General features: G+C 39.6%; 1 protein-coding gene across 1 annotated transcript in view; it reads left to right on the top strand.

Annotated features, from left to right (window-relative positions):
• Positions 1-23646, top strand: part of CADM2 (cell adhesion molecule 2) — a 1264184-nt gene that overhangs the window by 1049505 nt on the left and 191033 nt on the right. Inside the window, exon 9 of the mRNA XM_029578402.1 lies at positions 18266-18385. Coding sequence (XP_029434262.1) covers positions 18266-18385 — 120 coding nt within the window. The remainder of the gene's footprint in view (positions 1-18265; positions 18386-23646) is intronic.

Below are 23646 nucleotides of genomic sequence, written 5' to 3'. Positions count from 1 at the left end.
CATTCTGGGTAGTGAGTTATTTTTATTTAACTTTTGCAGTTTATTCATGGCTATATGTGTGCAAATGCAGATACACACACATGTTGTCTGTTGGTAGGACATGGCTGCTGAGTCCATTTCATTCATGCAATGTCATCCAAGTTACGATAGAGTTGCATTGGTTGTCCATCATTGTGCAGTCTATGAAGCGTGCAATTCATAGCAGATGTTGGTCATTTGTGGTTTATTATTTGCATGTTAATAAGGAGGGATCAAAGGATATTATTCAATTATTCTTTGTGCTCGCTCTAGAGGTTTTTTTTTCAATTGCTTACAAGCTTTCTTTTCTCTCTAGCATGGTTGAATATGAGTCATTACAGTGTATGCTCTTTCTCTTAAGATTTACTATCTGATATTATTTAGTGAATATTTGCTCTTTGTTTCCTTTCTCAGCTGTTGTGTTCATGTGTCTATAGAAATGGTATTTAAGATATACAATAGAACAATTCATTTGGCTTGAGCAGTATATAAACAAAATTTTAAATAAATAAATACTTTATAGGGCGATAGGTAGGGGTTAAGGAAGGGTATAAATATTTGTTTTTTGCATGGTATTTATTTCTTGGGCAGCAACGCTACAATATATTGCATATTTATTTATTTATTTAATTACTTGTTTTTATATACCGGCACTTGTGTGTCAAATTCCTATATGGTAATATTTTGTGTAACTAAAAACTATGATTGATTTGAGTCATAGCTGAGTTTTGTGTGTGTAGTATGAAAGAATGGTATGATTGATATCCAGATAAATTAGCTCATGTGATAGAGCAGTGATTGCATGTAGTAGAATGGTTTTGAACCTCAGAGTTAGTGGTTCATGCTGCTGAAACTATAACTTGCTATATGCAGTAGTGTCTATAGAACTCCCTACAGCCTTTATCATCCATACTGCTATGGATATATGCTGCTGGTTAGAGAAAATGAGAAGTGCATGTGGAAAAGGGTCTGCATGCAGGTATGTATGAAGTGTGAGGTATGTGAGAGACAAGGGGGAAAAGTTGTGAATGAGTGGGTGCTTAGATTAGCATAAGACAGATACTATGATGCTTGTTTAGAGTAATAGAGGTATTAGAATTATATGTCCAAGTGGTCTATATAGGGGAACACCCCAAACACCGGCATGGGATAATTTTAGCATCAATTAGATATAAGGGATTTTCTGCCATGCCTCATACCAAATGGAAGGCTGAAGTTCAGGAGCTGTCCCCAGCTGCTCTCTTGTCGGACCCTTCCCAACTTAAGATTGTCAGATTTCTAGTCCCAAAGCCTTCTCTTCACAAAGCTGGATTCTTGGTCAGAGGACCCAAGGAGTGTGCAGTCCTCCCCCCAGACGCCAATCTTATCTTGAGCCCTGGCACGCTATTCACTCCGTCTTCTCTGCAGCCGGGATCACCAGCAGGAATACTTTTGCTGCTGTGAGGGCTGACTCAGAGCCCTGGATTGGTGACTTCTGGGGAAGTTTCTCCTGCCTTGAAAGTGTCCACTTTGGACATGGATACACCGACTTGCCCAGTGGCACTTCCGGGCTTGTCTGGAGAACCTGGGCTTGCTGCTGAGACAGCGGTGATTTTGCAAAGAGTTGAGGTTTTGGTGGCCTTCCAATGTCCCAAATTCAACAAGGTTTGGAAAATTCACTTAATTCTCCTTTATTGACCAAGCCTCCTGTCATTACTTTAGATTCAGTCTAATCAGCTTTGATAACCTATTTCCTTGTTGGTTACTGTTAACTCTGATATTCATAATCATTTTCAGTCTACTGATGCTTTGCTTGCTCAACAAGGAGAAAAGGCTTCTGATATTGGTAACCAAATTTCAGCGTACCAAAATGTTCAAACTTGATTCAATCTGAACAGGTTCAGTCCAGGAAATTGGAAAGTATTGAAAATTCCCTTTGCTATTTAAATCTGAGGGTTGTGAATTTTCCTATCTGTGATATGCTTTCTTCATTGGAAATCTTCAAGAAATATATTTATAAAGTGCTTGGAATTCCATCTGATGCAATTCCTTCTATTAAGCTTCATTTCCTGAAAGATTTGAAAATGGACTCTAATATCTCGAGTTGCCAGCCTAATTTGAATCTAACAGACTTTTTAGAATCTTCTGTTTCTAATCGGGGGACATTGCTTGTTTCTTTTGTTTTTTCCAAGGAAAGGGATTTAATTATGAAATTGTTTTTTGTTTTTTTTTACCACAGAGCATCTCTTTTTCTTGGTCAACGTGTTTGGATTTTTCCAGATATCACACGAGCTACTCAGGATAGGAGGAAAAACTTTCTTTTGATGCACCGACAAGTTATTTCTCTTGGTGCTAAGTTCATTCTTCGATTTCTTGTAAATGTATTCTTATTCATTTAAATTCTAAATTTATTTTTTTTTTATCCTGCACAGTTGAGGTCATATCTGGATGCTCATCTTGTCATTTAATATTGAATATTTACAATAGGCTTATTTGTCTCTGCTTTTTTATGTTTCATATTTTCTTTATAATTGCTCCTTTGATCTTACTTCTCCTCTTTTTCCTTATAATCTTGAGTCTCTGGCATTTGTGTTTACTTGATTTTGTAATGCTGTTTCAATACTTTGTATGATTGTACTTTAGAGTCAAGTTTTTTCTGCAACAAGTTTAATCTTGTGTATTATTTTGAAATTCTAAACAAATAAAAAAAGATTAGATATAAGGGATCATTATAAAAACGTTTTGTGGATGTCATGAGACAGAGTAAAAGAAGAGAGTTTCTCCCAGCTACCTTTCCTAATTTTCCCCACCTATTAACAGTTCACAAAATGTTAGTTGGCCCTCTAGCAAGCAAGGACAGCTCTGCAGGACTACAAGCATACTGGAGCTGACTTACATCATCCTGGAGTAGGAATAAATACATTCAGGTCTGAGGTATACCAGAGGTAAATGAAAGGCATGCATGCATTGGGGTAAATAGTGGTTTATGGGCATTTATGTATGGGGAATAGATATTTTCAGCTACATCATCGTACCCTGACCATGATACCTCCCTGCTAGCAGAGGTCTCCTCAGAGCTCCATTCCATGCTACCCACTCCAGCTCCTCCTACTCAGCCTATGGTGCAGCTTCCTTGCCACCAGGATGCCTGCTCTCCACCCTTGCCAAGCTTCTCCTCTTTGCATGCACCACACTCAAACCTCAGCTTCCATAGCCTTGTCTGTCCTTCACTTCAGTGCCTTTGCATTAAATCTGTCTTGGCTCCTTGCCCTGGCCCCTATTGTCGCGTGGTCTCCAAGCCTTCTGCCCTTTGCCTTGCCTCATGACCTCCGAGCCTTCTAACCTTTACCTTGTCTTACCTTGTGCCCTTTGGGCCTTCTTGCCCCTTGCCCTGCCTTGTGGCCTATATTGGCCTTGTCTTACTGTGTAGCCTATATAGGGCTCTCCCTTATCTTGCTCCTCGGGGTCTTTCCTACCTCATTCTGCCTTCCATGATCCGTGTTGTCCTTGTCTCACCCTGTTCTGTCCTGTCTTAATCAACCTTAGTTCCTGCCTTGCTTGCTCTCAAACCTCAATTTCAGCTTTTGCCTGCCTCAGCCTGTGTCTTGCCCTAGTCCTTGTCTTGTATCCAGAGCCTGTATCCATATCCAGCCTTGCCTGTACCAGCTCCTGCCCTCACCAGCACTCACCAAGATATACCAGTGCCACAGCTAAGCACGACTGGCTCCCATATCCCAAATGCTCAGCCTGCAGGGGAGGGGGCTGGCTAGGCAGAAGACTGGCCCCCAACCCTGTTCTGCCATCTCGTGGTGCTCCCAATATGGTGTTCCCACAGTCCAGACCTGCCGGTCCCAACAGAAGCATTTGTAGTGACTGGTTCCATGCACTCCACAAGCTACTTTTTCAAACTTGACAGATATTTCAAATATTTTGTTAATATCTGTTTTTACAACAGCTGCTATTCATATTTTCACTAATTACCATACAGAATTCATATAGATATTGGGTGCATTCAGCCCATGTGATTTAGATTCTCTAAATCCATTATTCTTGTGCTGCTGTCCTACTGGCTGTGAATATATATAGGAAGCAATTTAAAGTTCTGACATGGGTGAATATGTTTTTAATATTATTCCTCCCTCCCATGCATGTAAAGGTACATGCATTGTTCACAGCAGCCATATTTGTACCGGTGTGAAAAAATGGACCTGGGGACAGGTTGGATGAGTGAAAGTGCTCTTGGAGATTTCATTTCAAGGTAGGTGCAAAGTACATGGGTACAAAAGTGCCTGTGTTCCTCCCTCCAGCTCACGTTTTCAAAGTTGAACTTAACTAGAGTTTCCCTTGGATATGAACTGGTAGTTCCAAGTTCCCCACACAATTTCATTATTGTCCCTCTAATCCACTGTTACCAGACATTTACTGAGCATGCATTTGTGTTTGGAATATTTACGGAAGACAAAGACCCCTATTTTGAAAAGAATTTTCTTCATTTTGAGTCTATAGCAAAACTCTTTTGAAAAGAGGTCAAAGGGTTTCCATTATAAAAAAAAAAAGCTTAGTTCAACAGAGCTGTTTACAATTGATGGTAGTGTCAGCTCACTGTAGCTTATTTTGAAAGATAAGAGTCGTCCTTATGGTGATTATAATATAACCTTGGTTGCTGACAGAAGAAGGATGTTCAGAGATCTTCTGATGAGAATAGTTTGTGTGTTAGTACCTGCCAGTTAACCAAAATCATCTCTTTTAGAATAGCATTAGGATCCTTCAGACCATTCTTTACCTGGATGTTAAATCACTTTTAGAGTAGCAGCCTTGATAGGATATTTTAGTACTTTTAGAAATACTACTTTAATGGCTGAATTTGCTGAATATCATAGATCCTGATAGTCAGAAGACCTATATGCATAGAGTTTTGAATGTAAAACATTTCCTGGGCTCAGTGCCTAAATTTAGGATCCTGAAAAGGGGACAGGGCTGGGGGCTAAACTTAGGAGCTCAGTGCTGATTTCCAGTGCTGGGCACCTAAGTTAGTCACCTAAAATAGAACCTCCCTCTACCTAAGCCTAACTTTAAACACTGCAGGTGCAGAAAGTTAAGGTCTACATTCAATGACAGTTTGTAGGCGCCATGCTTTTGGCACCTAGCAACAGTGCAAATATTTGAGCTCTCGGTGCTCTTTGAATATTGGGCTCTTAGACCTTGAAGGGCTATATTTGCATTCTGTAGCCAACCCCTGCAAAATATGCCCTTTGTAATTCTATAAAAGATGTTGAAATCAAAATGCATAGTAGTACATAAATGTAAGTATTGCTGAATAGCATCTGTACGTAAAGACCTCACTTCTGCTGGAAATAATATCTTCTTGTCTGCTGCTCCTTTTAGCTTGCTTTTTATGGCCCTGACCTTTTATCTCTCCTATTTTTATTGTAAGATGCCCTGTGAGGTGTCCTAAATGAATAAATAAATGAATGAATTAAATGGATATTGTACACATCTGAGTTTGTTTTGTCACAGAGGAAGAAATTGCTTCCTTACACATCCTAGCTTTAAAATGGTTGGCGCCGCATAATTTAGAATGAATAGCAGATTGTCCAACCACTTTAATGATTGACATGGCATGAGCTCATATGCAGTGCAGGGCACTAGTGACTGCATCTTCACGTGACACGGGAGGATGAAGTGTGGTGCCCATACTGTAGGCGACTATTTATATCAATACAACTATAAGCAAAATGCTAGTATTTTATCAGTAACAACAAGTATGTATTAACAACAAACAGCACGCTCCTATTTTCATTTTTCGCTGTTGGAAAGGAAGTTGGTATTTGAAAAGACCCAGTGTATTTTGGTCTAGCAAAAAACGATCGAACTATTAGATGTGTCCTTGCTGCTTTGCTGAATCAATACAGCTGCCGCTTTCATTTCTCTTAGCTTTTATTGTTGATAAATGTCAAGAGAACACTCAGAGAAACAAGAAGGTGTCCCCACAGTCAGAGATTATGGACAGCAGCACAAAAGCCAAGGCACGTTTTCCACTCGAATGACATTAATCTTATTCAGAGCCGCAGCTCCAATGTGTTGCAGTGGCTGCCACGTCTGCACCCTAATTGGCTGGCTTAGGTTTATCGGATATGTAATTTGGGCAAATACGCGCAGCGCAGATGAAATGTGGATTGTACACAAATGCTTGCACCAGAAAAACTGGATGCAAAACTGGCTTGCAGCTGAACATGAAGCTGTTCAGCACACACCAAAAAGCATTTTCAAAAGAACTCATGCTTCCACGTTGTCCCAAATAGCCCGCTAAAGGGGGAATAGGTGGTACCAGCCACTTCCTGAACCCACTTGATCCCCTCCTAAACAATGCTGGCAATGATGGCCTTTTGCGGACCACAAAATATGCCCTTTGAGAGGTGAATGCGTAACCTCTCGTGGGCTGGAAAACAGCCCATACTGCAGAGGGCTTATTGATTTGTGCACATTGGAGAGGTCCTAATTCCTTTGTGCTTTTTTCATTGTGAAGTTAATGTAAGATGCAGAGCTCTAAAGCCAGGAGAACTGACCCAGAGTCCCCATGTACCACAGAAATGTGTTAAAATTGTTTTCCCAGATCTCTGCAAAAATTGGGAGGGGAGAAGGAAAAACCTGTGGCAAACATTAAAAACCGAAACGCTAACTGGTATTATGAGATGAACCCCAATTGCAGGAAAGTGGATAGACTGTTAAATGCAAAGCATTTTCATGCTTCCATATTTCAGCTCTCTGCGTTATTGCAAAGTGCCTCCACTGACCTCCCAGCTCACATCTCCCACTGCTGATCCACCAGCTTGGCCTCATTTCAAGATGCTACTTGGCCAGCCATACTCATTAATTTGCGGATGCTTCCAGATCATTACACAGTTAAGATGTGTCACTTTTCATGTTGATGTGGGTACCCTTGTGACCATGGGGGGTTCCTGTTTTAATATCAATGAATTTAAAACTCAGTGACTATGCACTTCAGTGCAGCATATGTAGCCTTATCTGGCACTGATGAGATTTGAAAGCTGGCCATTATTGTGGCACCACAAGCACAAACATCCTCGGTTAAACCTCAGACACTTAAATATCCTTGTTGGTCTTTACCGGATTAATTAAAGAATAAAGTGGAGGGCCTTACTAATTAATGATACTCACATGCCCATCAGAAAGCACAAGTACTTTCCCACTGTAAAGTGTCCATTTCAGAGTCATGTGCTTTAAATGGAAAATCCTAAGAAAGTCTCCAGTGCCTTATATGGTGGTTTGTCTGCAGCTACCTAATTTCACCGGTTTCCCAAATGCCAGAATGTTGTTTAACAGCATATTTCTTATTGCTTAATTCTACTGTCAAACAGACTTTATTATAACTTAACGAGACTGCCGGATAACGGGGAGGACGCTTTTGCAAGTCATTAATCCAGGTAAATTGTTTCTATCTGAGAACTGTCCTCCTCAGGCGTGCACTTTAAGATTGGATGAGGGGATGAGGAGGGGGACCTGAGAAATAATCTCCACAGATTGGATTTTCAAATCCACATTTGCTGTTTTTTGGCCATTTCCTTCCTACACAAATTGCAAGCACAAACTCTGTAGATACAGCCTTGTAGGCAAACTGCAAAGGGAAAGTAACCTCATAGTTTCTGTTAGAAAATTAGATACAATATTTGTAGGTGTTCAGTACCCAAGAGGTCCATATTTACCCATGGGTACTCCGGGTACGCTATCTGGATCATTTGAACTATCTGGATCATTTGAACTATATAACATGTCTATTACTACTGTTGTTGTTTTAATGTTATTTGTTATTAGTATTTATTCAATTGTCTCCAAGTTCATTTTCCTGTTCCATGTAAGACTCGCATTTTAAGTCACTCCAATGTTATATGTAAACCGAAATGATTAGCAACATTGTTGCTAGAATTTCGGTATATAAAAAATGTTAAATAAATAAATAAATAAATAAATAGATATCCTGCATGCTACTGAACATAAGCAGAGAAAGCAAATTTATCTGAATAAAGTAAGAACAGCGTTGCAGCACAACCAGAGTTACCTCAAGAACTAAACTAAATAATGCTGAAAATCTACATTTTATGGCAAATTTTAAGCACCAACTCGGAATGGCCCCAGACTTTTTCTGACATCAGCATGACAACTTAACTGAAGGAGTGAGTCTGAGCTGGCAAACGAGGGAAATTTAAAAAGCTGCAGTTTGTCTGGACAAACCATCTGAATACAGACCTGCCATAAGCTATGCAGCTGTGTGTCCTTTCCGAAAATTGTTCCCGTAGCGTGCAGGGGCATTTCTGACAGAGAAGGGGGTGCTAGAATGCACAGATTTGTATGCACTGATCTGTGTAGGCTTATGCTTCACCCTGACATAATCCACCCTGCTGCTTTTTAGCATTTTCTCTTCTGAGCGATTTCCTTTAAAAAGATAAGCAGACAAAAATCTATTGCATGAGACATGTGACCAGGTAGTGTAACCTGAAGTAATAACCAAGGGGCCTTATGGTTGCTGTTCACATGTCGGGATAAGCACTTGCAGATAAGACGTCGAGCTGATCAGACTTAAAAGATGTATTTGTCTCATGCAGTGCACCGAGATGGAAGATTATTTTGCAGACTTAGTTTAAATTAAGGCAGAGAGCCCAAACTCTTTGACAAGATGTGCATTAAATAGACGCTAATCCCCCTATTGCATTAGGGGGTGGATTAGCACCTATTTATTCTGCATCTGACTGCGGGTTATACAGTGCGCTCAGCTGAGCGCACTATATTGCATCGGCCCCTTAGACTGTATTTTTAGGTCTACACTCATTATGGTCCTAGGAAACATCAACATGCATAAAAGACCAGTGCAGAATGTCCATAGGTAAGTTTTTCAAAAGGGGATCCATGTGCATACTTTCTCTTTTGAAAATTTGATGCAAAGTCCATGGATAAAAGTTATTCACTCAGTTTGACCCAGGACATAGTTTGAAAGTTGCCCTGTTAATACATGTGACCGCATGTGTTCTATAAATAGTATGCTCTACTGTAAAGGTGCTCACCCACTGATTCAGTCAAACTATAGCATTTCATGCATACACTTATGATCAACAAGACTATATACAGTATTCTTCAATGTAAGAGGAACAACACCATTGCCAAGGTTAAAATACGACGTTATACCGTATATAGAAAATCCATTTGGTGCATTTCTGTATGAGTTTCACACATATCTTGGTTTTGCAGTTCATTAATTTCCAAACATATATACTTTAAATAATAAATTTTATGCTTCAAAAAAAGATCTCAGCAACTAAGAGGAGTTTTCGCTCCAACATCACCTTGAAGCTTGTCGGCTTCATGTAAAAATGTAAAAAAAACACAACAGAGGTTGGCATTATAATTAATTAGTAATCTTGGGAGTTTCAAATGGTTAAAACATTTTTAATTTAAAATTTTCTCCATGGGCAGCCTGTGTATAAAATTCTGGATGCATCAAGATTGGCAGAGCATAATAAAAGAGTCATTTCATGACTGAGATAACAATCGGCACTACCCTGGTGTTACCTGTGCCTTGGGACAACATTGATCACAATTGCTTTAAGAGTCATTAACTGTAGTCCACTGAAGCTACACAACTAATTTGTATTAAAATATGGAAGGAGAAATTAACAAAGAAAATGGTGAATTCTAACCTTATATGCCCCCACCCCCCCAAAAAAGATCATCATATACACCTATGTACATATACGATGAAATGGTCAAAACAGGAATGGTAACTTTTAAATGGCTGCACGGGTGCACGTGCGTATGCTGGCTTGGGCCTAGAGACAAAGCTATTTTATAACATATGCACATATGATATAAAATTATCTGTACATTGCTATATGTACACACAATTTTATATGGACACGTGCATGTGCGTGCAAAGGCCGACTCTACCACATAGGTGGGGGGGATTTTATTAGATACGCACACCAACCCAATAACCCTTTTTCCCACTTCACTTCCAGTTCGCCCAGTTAACGGATCAGATTTCCTACCCCTCCCCCCCCCCTCGCACGTTATTTAGCCTCCCTTTTAACCCTTACCCTTAAAACCCTGCTGACTCACCTAGTTTTTTTATTTTAATACTTACATGCTGTCCATAGCAAGTTACGCGGTAGGAGGACCCCGGCGCTCGCTCGTGCATGTAAATACATGCCCATGGCTCACCCAGACCACGCCCATGCCTCATTCCTTTTTTAAACTTTTTGATTTGTAGTCGTACTGGGAGATACACGCATGCTCACACACTTTTTTAAATCCGCACAGCATACGCTGGCCTGAGATATGCGCGTATCTCCCAGCTTTGGCGTGCATACAGCTTCAGCCTTTTAGGATTTAGGGTAGTCAATTGGCTAAATGCATTTAAAGATGATTCATAATGTGCATGAATTTGGTGGCATAAAAGGTCATTTGCGGAGGTGTTTTGGGGACAGCTTGTGAAACCTACATGTGCAGCTTAAATTTCCAAGAAGACCCTGCTTAACTGGCATGTCTATGTACGCTGCATATGCCGTTATAGATGCGCAGATTTATTTAGCTACATACAAATTTGATATTCAGATTTAATTTGTGTGTACTTTGTCATTGAAATTTGGTTAGTGCATGCTTAAAAGTGAGTGCTTAATTTTGCAGTTAGCTGCACTAGCAAAAATCGACCCCATAGTGAGTGGAACCGTTAGAGTACAATGTTCAAAGTGGAGAGACTGATTGGGAATCATTTCTCGCTTTCTCTCTGCAGTTACAATACAATTCTGTCCTTCAGTGTATATGACTATTATTTAGCATTACTACTATTAAAACAATCATTTCTTCTCCTGCTGTTTCTCAATAGCCTGCACATGAGTGGATTATAGTAAGAGAGGTTGGTGTACTCCTGCTTCCACTCTCTTCCACACATACTGCATTCTGATTGGTGCAAAAACTGCCATAGGTTCAGGGGTGCACTTAGATGCAAGAGTGACTTTCTCCTATGTAGATTGCCATCCCAAGGCTCAGAAGCCCTACCTGCTCACTCAGTATTTGACCTGTAACTGGGGCGTATTTGAATAAAGAAACAGAAATGACGGCAGAAAAGGACCAAATGCTCCACCCAGTCTACACAGAAAGCTTATGCCTGTATCTGCTGCACTGTGCAGGTTACCCCATGATCAGTTTCCCAGACCATAAAAGTCAGGGCCCTCAGATACTGTTTGAATCCAGTTTCCCTTAACCGTTGCCATGAAAGCAGAGAGCAATTTTGGAGTTGTATCAAAAGTATCAGGCTTAGTGATTAAGGAGCAGATTTTCAAAGCCCTACGCACGCATGTTATAAAATCGGGCGTATATTTGTGTACGCCGTGTGCATATGTTTTAAAATCTGCCCCTAAGGGTAGTAAGTGCCGCATCAGCTAATTACCCCCATGTTTATTTGTTCCCCAAACCGTAAAAGTCGGGGCCCTCGTTAGTTGCAGTCTGAATCCAGTTCCCCTTTTCTCACTGCTGTTGAAGCAGAGATCAATAATGAAGTTGCATTAACGGTATCAAGGCTTATTTGTTAAGGGTAGCAAATTACAGCAGGTGAGGCCTCATGAAGAACCTGTACAAGGGCATCACCACATCTTTTTTTTCTTACTGGTTATTCCTCTCTCTATGCAGCCCAGCAGAGATACCAGGGCATGTCCACACATGAGAGGACCTGTACATGTTGTCTCTAAGATTCTGGATGGTTTGGCCTGGGGTGAAGAGGCTCCAATTGACTATGTTGTGCTGCAAAGAGGAGTTGTAGTGGAGTGGCTATGTAGTGGCCAAGAAGACTTACACAGTTGGCTTCCTCTTTTGTCTAACTAGCCAGCTGCAGCTGTACTACTATTGCACATCATGCCTATTGCCAGAGAGCTATCTCCTTAGTGTGAGCAACTAGCCATCAATACATATCCCTACTTCTGAACTTAATAAGCAAGGGAACATACCCAAAAAGTATAGTATGCCATTCTACATCATAGATGGTGCATAAATATTTCTAAAGTGTTATGCTTATAAAACAATTGGAATTGCTGGTTGAAAGTATGGCACTATAAAAATAATATATTTTTGCTCTGCTGACAATTAATAATCATGATGCCACGTAAACTGTGACTTATAGGGTCCTCTCTCCAGAAGGTAGCAAGAAGTTGGTAAAAGATATAATTCCCCTTCTGCAAGAAACCTGCATCAATATAATTCTGACATTGCCCTTGTCTGAAAACTATTCTTATTAAACATTGTCAGGGACAACAGACAAGGCTAGAGATTCTTGAATTGGTGCTTCTCTCATAAGTAAACTGTGAACTGAATTGCACTGCTATGAAAAGCCTGCCTTCCAGCTTCTGTGGATATCTGTTAATGTCATTGGCTATACTGTTGTTCTAATTATTACAGTAGAACTGAGCCCTTTTAAAAAGGAGTACATCAACTGAAATATTTCTATTACTTTGGTCATTCTTGTTGGCTATTTCAGTGATGAGGAATTCCTACACATGCTTGAAATTGTGACTTCCTCATTAGAACAAATTGCGTCTTAAAGTACCTTCCTTTCTTCTGCATAGTCGTAAAAGTGATGTACACAGCTAAAAAAGGTTTTTCCTATACTGATTGGCTGTCTGAAGATTGCCCTCTTTACTGTGACTTTACTGAGCTCACATTTCCACAGTGCTTGTACACGTTTACCTACATTCAGGCTGATACAGAAAAACGCGTGGGAGAGTGGGCGAGAGCCCGCTCTCCCGGCACGCGCACAGGCCACTCTCCTGGGTGCACGATTCAGGAGGGTGGCCTATGCAAATTAGGGCCCGCGGTAAAAGGAGTGGCGGCTGTCAGCGGGTTTGATAGCCGAAGCTCAATTTTGTCGGCGTCCATTCTCAAACCCGCTGACAGCCACGGGTTCGGAAAACAGACGCTGGCAAAATTGAGCATCCGTCTTCTGACCCGCAGGCCAATTTTTTATTTTTATTTTTTTAATTTTTACTTTTTTTTTTTACTTTTGGGGCCTCTGACTTAATATCGCTATGATATTAAGTCGGAGGGTGTACAGAAAAGCAGTTTTTTTCTGCTTTTCTGTACACTTCCCCGGTGCTGGAGGAAATTAACACCAGCCCTTGGGCAGGCGTTAATTTCTGAAAGTAAAATGTGCGGCATGGCTACACATTTTTCTTTCTGTATCGCGTGGGAATAACTAATAGAGCCATCAACATGCATTTGCATGTTGCGGGTGCTATTAGTTTCGGGGGGTTGGACGCACGTTTTCGACGCGCTATTACCTCTTACTGAATAAGGGGTAAAGCTAGCACATCGAAAACGCGCGTCCAAACCTGGTGTATTGGCCTGATTGAGAGGAGGTATCCTTAAGGGGGGGTGTGGACATCAAGAGAGAAAAAATACATGCGTAGAAGGCATTTTCAAATGTTGGTCTGTACTTTACCAGCAAACATCTCCCTACAAAAAGAGCAGATGCAAGTGCCTCTGCATACTTTATATCCACAGCAAGTTGCATGGGCTTTTCCTTTGAAAATTGGTTGCAAAACACACAAAAAGAAAAAATGTATGGTTTTTGTCTCAATTCGGACAAGTTTGAAACGAGAGAAATAAATTATTTCACTTCTCAAGGCTTGTCTGCCTCCAGCTAGCAACCAGTGCACATCAAGTGGCCACATCATATCCTTAATGTATATTTAGCACTCCCTAAAGAGGCTTAAAGTACTCTTGAATCATGGGATTACACAAATCTATTTTATGCTGCCTTCTTAGATATCAGAGCCAAGTTCTCTCTCTCATATTAAGAGTCAATCAGAAATTAAGTCCATGCTTTCTTGGGGTATTTTGCATTTAGAGTTAAAATAAGACAGTGGGATCTGGCTCCCTAACAGTAACAAAAGATAAGCATCTCTTTGCTTCATTAATTTGGGTCAATTAGTAAATTTATATTCATGGATCTGAAGTTTATAGTGTGTAATGATCAGTCTGTTAAACTACTGTTTGATTACATGGCCTTTAGGAAACTCGCCTAAACTCAGGGCTGGTGCCCCATCCTGATGGCTTCCAGCACCACAACCAATCCTGTAAAAGCACATAATTGGATATAGGACAGGTTTTAAAAGTCATTTATGTGAGTAAACACCAATTTAAACAGGTAAAAGGTGTTTTGTATTTAATTGTTCACCCTAGAAGCACCTAAAACTATATACAGTTCAAAAAAGAAAGCATGCTCATGAAATTCCTATTAGCAACGCATACATTTTAGCAAACTGGCATATGTGTTTTTACTTAATTATGTTGCTTACCTTTTTTTCTATAGCTTTTCCAGAGTGAAAGGTGGAGAAACCTCATATGACTAGCAGAATTATTTCTATAGCTCCTCTCTGTGGGAGCAACGTACTTTAATGGTAGCATCTATTGTGTTTTTGAACGTTAAGGAATGGTTACAAAGGAGATATGCGAAGCACACAGAGACATGTCATTGTCTTTAACAGGGGTTCCGCTAAACTGGTAGTACTGGCACATAATTATTATTTTCCTTTAAGAAATACTTGTGGCACAGATAAGATTTCTTTATTTTCCAGTATTAGGTATGTAGGTTCTCTTGGTAAAGAGGAATTTTAATGGGGTGTCACTCTTCTGTCAGATTCTCATTTAAGAGAGAATTCTGTGGTGCATGATGGAACTGTAGAAATCTATCTGCATGAAGTATATTGTAATCTGCTCTTTCACTTTTAATCTGTTGAAGTCAGATGCACTTAATTACCATGACATTCAGGTTTCAGGGGCGCTAGTTTTCCAGGTGACTAATAACGTGATGATTTTTCAGAAGCTTAGAATCTGAATTTTTCTGGCCAGGCTATATACAGTGTATGTTTATAATATCATGAAACACAAAATGTGCACAAACCAACATCTACAGAAAAACAAAATCTGAATAGTCGTGTGCCAAGTCCAGGTATGAAGTTAGGACACAAAGAAATAATACCCTACAACCTAAAAAATGAACTCAGCAAATGTAAATAATGCCAGAAAAGTCCATAGAGGTATCACATAGCCGCACCCTCTAAGTGGACTTTACCACATTTTTTAATCATATACATCATTAAAGAGAAATTTCGGTTGTAGTTTAAAAGCATAATGCAAAAACCATATGCAACCTCACCCCCCCCCCCCGAATACTTAGCAATCTGATAACATCAAATAACCTCCCTTACTGAAGTTCAGATGGTCCATGGATAATGAAGAACCTCTCGAAAAGTATTCCTCCTGGTTCTCATTTCTGTGGTACTAGTAATAACCATGCACAGTGCTGTAGTGATACATAGAAGAGGCCGGTCTCTGAGATGCCACTGATAAGGTGGAAAAAGCAACCTCACTTCTCTCACTCCTAGTCAGTTGTCTTTTGGGCAGGATAGTCCTAGGTGTAAACTAAGGAAGTGACATGGTTTTTTTCTAACATCAAAGCCAGCAATCAGTGGTAACTTAGTCTGAAAACATATGACAAAGTTGATAATTAAAAAGGGTAACATAAAGTAGTCATTTGTAGGGATGTGCATTGGTTTTTTTTTTTCATGCCATTTTTGTTTTGGGTCGTTATCTGTTTGATTTCATTTTTAAAATGGTTCGGGGGTGTTTATTTCAGGTTTCCCCTAATTTCAGAGTTAGTGCGGTTAGAGGTATGATTTTGCACTCCGTTGGCTGCCTCCTAAGTTACTGGTACTTGTTTGTGTTGCTAAGATTGCAAGGTGGTGTTTGTAGGGGTAACGACTGTGAACAAACAAGTGATATAATTTTATAGCATCAAGTTCTAGCCAGCAAAAGTATGTAACCGCAAATACATATTTAGAATTTGCCAGTCCTTTTGTATTTTAGGAAAGGGGCCCTGTAATTTTTGGATATGCATACTTTGAATTTCCCTGGTGTGAGTCTGTGTGCTTGGGTGGGGGGGAGGGGTGACTGGTGAGAGCAGAAATGACTTGGGTAAATGTATGGGTGACAGGTGGGAGAGACTCTGGTTGGGGTGGTGACTGGAGGCAGCCTGATGTGTGTGGAGGGTAACCTCTCACCCCATACATTTACCCCAGTCACACACACCCCCACACACACACACCTGGCTGCCTTTCTTTCCCACATGTCACCCCATAAAGTCACCCCAGTCACTTCCCCTCCCACTTGTCCCACCCCATACACAACAGGCTGTCTCTCTCACCAGTCACTACCCCAAGCAGTCTTTCCCCCACCTGTCACCCCAAACAGTCACTCCAGTTACTCCCCCTCTCACCAGTCACCCCCATACAAACACCTGGCTGCCTCTCTTTCACCAGTCACCACCCCAACCATTCTCTCTCCTACCTGTCACCCTATACAGTCACCCCATTCACCCCCTCTCACCACTTACCACTCCAATCAGTTTCTCTCCCACCTGTTACCCCCTATAGCCACCCCAGTCTCTCTCCCTCTAACCAGTCACCCACACACCCACCAGGCTGCCTCTTTCTTACTAGTCACCACCCTAACCAGATTCTCTCCCACCTGCCATCCCTTACATTCACCCCAGTCACTTCCCCTCTCACCAGTTACCACCCCTCCCACCCAAGCACACAGATTCACACCAGGGGAATTAAAAGTATGCATGTACCAAAATGCCAGGACCCCTTTCCTAAAATACAAAAGGGATTGACAAATTCAAAATATGCATTTGCATTACATGCTTTTGCATTTGCTGACTAGAACTTGATGGTATTAAATATTTATTATATCAATTGTTTGTTTACATTTGTTACCAGGCACTGGCCAACCCCCCACAAATGCCACCTTGTAACCTTGGCAACACAAGCAAGTAACTATGGGAATGCATAATCATAACTCTAGCTAACAAGCTGCTCCCCCAACTGACACTTTTTAACTGATTGCTAACATTTTCAGTTAGTGCGCACTAGCTATAGGTAGTGCGCACTAAGTCCTGTTAGTGCGCACTAACACCAAATACTAATTTTTATGAAATTCTTTTTTTTTTTTTTTGTTTCATGGTGCTCCTGAAAAGAGATGAGACAATTTCATTGCCATTATCTGTTTCGTCTCTAGTCATTTGTTAGTTTAAGAACTATTTTCTGAATGTGATTTCACAGATCCTATTTTGACTAAAATTCAGTTTGGAAATCTGTGAACTCTTGGGAAGTTTCTGCCTTTTCTATCAATGTTTGCCTCTATTTAATTTGCTTGTTCACAGCCATTGGTTCATAAAAAAGGAAAGTGAATTATATGGAAAATGTCAGTCATGAGTATATTTTCTACATATGTTCTGGACGGACAGGCCCAAATCTTAGGTAAACAAATAATGATCTTAATGGCCTATGGTAGTTTCGATTTCAGCTATTGCAATGCCCATACAATCCTGTCCATTTATTGCCTCTTACATGTAATAAAATAGTCAGAATCCTCTAGCATTTGTGCCCCAGTAACATAAAATATGAGACATTCATTTCAAATCGGAGCATGGAAATATAATTTTTCTTCACTGATAAAATATTTACTCTGTCAGTAGCATATTATTAGTTCCTGTAGAATCAGGAGGGTGCAGAACAAGTCTAGCCTGCTGTTTGAAGAGTGATAGAAAGCACACCTGGGATATCAGCAACGCGTGTCTTTAACAAATATGTGAAAAGAAAGTAATTTGAATCCCTAAAGCTTCCTCATGGTCAGAAGTTATTTGCTTTTTTTCCCCCTTTCTATTGGTTCTCCTCGATGAAGCCTTTTGCAGGTGAAATGTTTCCTTTCTAACACACAGACTTTCTTTATGTTGGCATGGTGTCCTCCTCTGGTTTGTCTCCCACCTTCCCCATGGCATGTTCATTCTTCCTTTTGCTTTTCGCCTTGATTCCTTTACATGGTACGCAGAGAAACTGATTCTTGTCGATTAACATTCACTCTCTAGAGTCACCTCCAGTGCATTGTGGCTGGCCATTTCAAATTTAAACCTTTTCAAAAACATCTGAAATTTCCCTGATGCCCAAGTGTAGAAACCAAGAGAGTGCTCAAATGTCAAGAATTACGAGGTAGCTTAAAATGCCATTTTTTTAAGCATGTTTTAATTTGTAAAATATTTTGTGGTTGCATTTTCCAAGCAAACTCATTAATAGCTATTTATTTTTGTCTGTGCATTGTTTTGTTTTTATGTTTTATGTTTATTTTTTATTTTTTTCCTGTTCACCAGATGTTTTCAACACTTTGTTTCCAACCACTACCATCCCCTCCTTTACCACTGCAACAGTCACATCCTCTGCTACCCTAACAACCTGCACCACCACATCTGCAGCAACCATCAACACCCCAGGTGCAGTATATCCTTTTGTTATCACATGAAATAGTCATACAAATAGGAAATTATAGGTTTCTAGAAAGCATAGCAATATCTATAATGAACATGAAATGGTGACTGGTATATAATTAATTTGTAGGAATCAGAAAGTACTAATAACATTATTATTGGTTAACATTGCTACTAAACATTTAGCGAGCAGTATGTTTTCCTTGTCTCACCAGAAATATGAGAGAACCTAGAGGTCGTGTTCTAACTCTCATCATACAAGTAGTAGGGATGTGCATGGGTCAAATTTATTTTGCCACTTTTTTTTTTCATTCTGGGGGTTTTTCTTTTATTGCTATTTCATTTAGTATTTATTTTAGTTTGGTTTGTTTATGCAACCAAATAACATCAAATAACAAATAAAACAAACCTATGAAAAACATCCCCCCCCCCCCCCCACCCTTCCCCAAGGACCCTGCTTCAGTGGGGATCACATCAGAAAAGGGACAGGGCAGTCCCCAGTGCTTCTGGTTAAAAGTAGTGCCGACTGGCACCAATATGTTTTACAACCATAAGACAAAATGCTGCCAGACTTGCTTGGCACCATTTTTGTAACTGGGAGCCGTGGAGCAGGAGCGACCAGGGACCAATCCTTTGTTCTTATTAAGACCATCATGGAAGGAGTAAGAGAGCTGAAGGGTGGTTTTCTGTCCTTAAATCTTTTTGCAAATAATGCATGCTGTTCTTAAACTGTTTTTTTTTATTTTCTAAATGTTGGTTCTGCAAATGAACTAAACCAAAATAAGTATTAAAATTAACCCAAAAATAAATTTTAAAATCCTTGGAATGAAAAACCAAACCAAATCAGTTTTTTTTTTAGTCTGCGCATATCCAATTATTATGGTGGCTGGTAGTGGTTTGGAATACACAATTAGAGTTTGTAAAGCTTGCATTAGAATAAATTCTGCCTAGAAGAAAAGAGGTTTATATAACACCGTACCTTGTGACTACGGTGTTTTATTCATAACAGCAGTAAAACCTGTGATAAGCTGCATCTACATCAAGACTTTAATGCATACTTTGCTGCTGTATTATTACAGTCACAGATGATAAATTGGGATGCAATTCTTGGATCATCACTTAATGAAACTGTGCCACTAGTATTATTTCCAGTGGAGGAGAATAGATGTCCATGGTATCAGTCAGGTTTAGGATTATTGAAAAGGCAAACTAGACACTTGGAAAGGAAGTGGAGGAAGAACAGGAAGATAGAGAATGCAATTTTATATAGAAAAGAAATACCTACACTACCTGAATGTAATCTGCTTTGAAATGCTGAAAAGCAGAATATAAAAAAATCTAAATAAAGAATATAGAATTCTATAAATTAGAAATAAAAAAAGCTAAGAATGAATATCTATCTGAGCAGTTGAAGTGCACTGAAAGTAGACCAAGACAGTTGTTTGACATTGTCAGGAAATTTGCTGACAGGGACAGTAATGTAATGAAGGTATCCTTCATTACATTACTGTCCCTGCATTGACCCAAATGCTTTGTATCTTTTTTTTTTAACTTTCAAAAATTCAAGAAGAATTTGCACCATCAAGTTAAGAAATACAAATGGGTGCATAGGAAAGTAATGAAACATCCTTGCAAACAGTAATCCCAGCAAGCAAGTTCTCTGCTTTTAAAGAAACTATGCTATTTGTCATTAATAAGATCATGAGCGCCATGATCTCATCCATATCTGGTCTAGACCCTACAATAAATATTTTAGTTAACCCAGATCTGGGCCTTGCTAAATATCTTGCACCGCTTGCTAATTCAAGATTGCATGACTGCAGGGTTGTAGCAGGCAAGAGTACAGCGCGTAAGTTATAAAATACTGGTCCTGCCCGCACATACGTGCTGGATTTTCATGTCCGCATGTATATGCGGGCGGGTGGCCTGTTCCGCACATGGAGGAGGGATTTTAGAAAAATATGTGTGGTAATGCAATCAGGTCCCTCCCAGTCTGCTCCAATTAAGGAGTGGACTGGAAGGGACCCTAACCCTACCCTTCCTACCTCTTCCCCTGTCCTCCCCAACCCCTAAACTAACCCTAACCTTCACATTTTTTTTAAAATTTTTATACATTCTGCTCCTCAGTAGCAGAAGTTAACTCCACGTACTGGCCGGCTGCCGTCACGCACTTCCCCGGGACTGTGGCTAACGGCATTGTCCCAGCCCTGACCCCCCCCCCCACCCTGCCCAGACCACACCCCTAGACCACCCCTTTTGCAAGGCCTGGCCCATCTGTGTATAATGGCGGTTACGTGCGCGGCCAGGCCTATTGTAAAATGCGCACAGCGCACGCAAGGCCCAGCCATGTGCGTAACCCCTGGGTTTTTTGCACATGGCCCTTTGAAATTCGGGCCTTTGCATCTAACCTACCTTATCTCTAAGGTTATAGAAAAAATAATGACAGATCAACTTTGAAAACTTCTGGAATCTACAGATGCATGTCATCTGAGGCAATCCGTTTTCCGGCAGGGCCATGCTACAGAAACATCACTTGTAGCCTTCATGAGTGAAATCAAAGGTAAAATGGATTATGATAACAATGTATTGTTAGGGCCTGATTTTCAAAAGCATTTAGATATCTAAAACTGGGTTTTCCATATGTAAATGCACTTTACCCATGTAAGTGGGCTTTTGAAAATTGCTACAATATATTCCATCGAATTGTCCATAGGATTTAACCACATAAGTGCACTTTATGCATGTAAATGACTTTTGAATATTCCTACAATAGTATGTTTACATTTACGCACTTAACTCCTTTGAAAATTCAACTGTACATGTGTATCATGAGGTGCTGCATTTGACTGATGTGAAGACTAAAAGACTTAACTTGGTTGTCTCTCATTGAACCTTTTCATATTAATTGGATACGTGAATTGTCATAGGTGAAAGCATTGCTGTGGGGTATCCTGGAGGCTCCTGTTTTATTCCAGTCCTTTTTAATGTGTTTATTGCCCCGCTGGCAACAATTATCTAGGATAGGGGCTATTGCTGCTGTTAGCAATAATGGATGGTAAACAAAACCGGAGAAATTGAGATAATGTCTAGATGATACTGCAAGCTGCTTACTGGAATTTAGGTTATAAGTAAATCCATCAAAATCTGAAGCTCTTTGGATTGGGAAGAAGGGAGATTTAATGAGAAAATCTCCACACATAGCAGGCATCAAGTTTCCTTTCAAAGGAAAAAGTGACGATTTTGGGAGTTGATTTGATGCAGATTTATCTGTAACACTTGTGTCAGCTTTGGGTCATAGGTCTTTTTATTACTTATTAGAAAAACAGATTTGTAGCTGCTAGTACCTTCTTTTTTTATCCTCCTCTGTTAAAGAGATTACAGATAGCACAAAATGCAGTGGCAAAACTGATCAGTGGACAGAAGTATGATCATGTAACCCTCTGTCTTATCAAATTTCATTGGTTACCTATTTGTAGAATGAGATTTAAAATGTTGCCTGGTGTTTAAAGAATTCTATAGGGGGTTACCTAAATATTTGGTGGATTTATTTATACTTTGCAATTCAGTAAGGGCACTCAGATCACAGTATCAAGATCTTTGCAGACTGCCTTTTCTGATAGAATTAGAATTCAATGCACGCCTTGCAAGGTTTTTACTTACCAGTAGCCCTTACTCTGGAATTGTCTTCCTTCAGAAGTGCATAAGGAATCTATCTTGAATTTAGAAAAATGATTAAAACATGGTTATTTACACAAGTGAATGAGAATTAGATTGGATCCCAGTGATGTGAGAGAGCAGGAAGAAACAATCATGATATTAGGAGAGAGAACAATATATTTTGTTTGTTGTTTTGAGGGAGGGTGAAGATGGTTAATTAGTACTGTGGTTGACAAGGATGAAAGACTTAAGGGTGTAATTGTTTTTATTTTCAATAAGATTGTGTACTACAACTGTAAGTATGTTTAATTTTAGATATTATGTTTATCTATGTATTTTATTGTGTATGCCTGTTATGTTTTGAATTTATGTACAATTGTTTTATAATGTAAACTGCTTTGTTTTTCTACTGGAAAGGTATAGAATATGAAAGAAAGAAAACTGAAATAAACATACTTGTTGCTGTTAATAGTTATTGGCAATTTAGATATAGCTATACTTCTTGGATAGAAAATCTCATTACTAATTGTGGTTCCTTCCCTGGCTTTCAAGAGAGCAGAGAGGGCAGGAACAGTGATTTTATTCCGTTAGAGCTTTGTATATTAGCTTTATTTTTATTCTCTTCTGAAGAAATCTTTTCTACTAGGGCTAATATTTTAAATGTTGTTTCTGGGGCTGGCCTAATGACTAAAAGGTAGTATTTTTGCAATATAGCGTGGAGTCCAGTGTTCAGTGCCTCAGTGGGGCGGGATGGGAGGGAATGCCAGCCATCACTCAGCAGTGACTCCTACCGGCCAGGCTCAGGGCGCAGGCCATACTGGGCTCCAGAGAGAACAGTGTATGTGCTCCTTAGTCAAGGACTGTTGCTCAGTAAATCTGGGAGGTGGGTATGAAAGGCTTATGGAGCTGTAATCTTATGGAACCCAAAGAAACAGGAACAAACTGTCTGGAAAAAAAAAGCTTAATTTAAAGTTTTTGTGAATAATTTCAGAGAAAAAAAGCATTGTGTTATATATCAGTGTATACAATGGTACAATAGTTGTTGCTAGAATACATTAAGCACAGTATATATATATATATATATATATATATATATATATATACTGTATATATATAGATTATTTTGGAAAACATAATTTCTGAAATAGCAGACAAAAGTATCCCTCATAATTAATAAGAATAGAATTGATTATCATATGTTTGCTTATCAGTTTGACATTATTACTTGCAATAATGATAGAACGAATGATGTATTTAGCTATGAGGAAGCATTATCCCAAATGAAATTCAAAGTGCTATGGGCTGGAAGGATTAATTCTCTACCATGAGAGAGAGTAGTTTCTTAATCTGGAAAGAGTTCAACCGCTTGACCAGGAGAAGACGGGATTTCAGCCTGAATACATATTTGTAAGATGGAGTTGAGTGTATAATTAATCAGTAGGACACAAGAGGATATGGTGCTGTGAGCTAGCACTATTCCCTAGGGAGCTGAGCTACTGTTACAGCTATAACATGAGCTTCTGCTTTCTGCATACTTGGGATTCACTTGAATTTAAATTATCATAGCAACATTTTCTTTATTGGCAACAGCAGCAGTAAGGACTGTCTAA

This window comes from Rhinatrema bivittatum, chromosome 15 (assembly GCF_901001135.1).
Source record: "Rhinatrema bivittatum chromosome 15, aRhiBiv1.1, whole genome shotgun sequence".
Classification (NCBI taxonomy): Eukaryota; Metazoa; Chordata; class Amphibia; order Gymnophiona; family Rhinatrematidae; genus Rhinatrema; species Rhinatrema bivittatum.
Note: the sequence above shows the minus strand (reverse complement) of the source record. Positions and strands in the feature narration are given on the sequence as shown.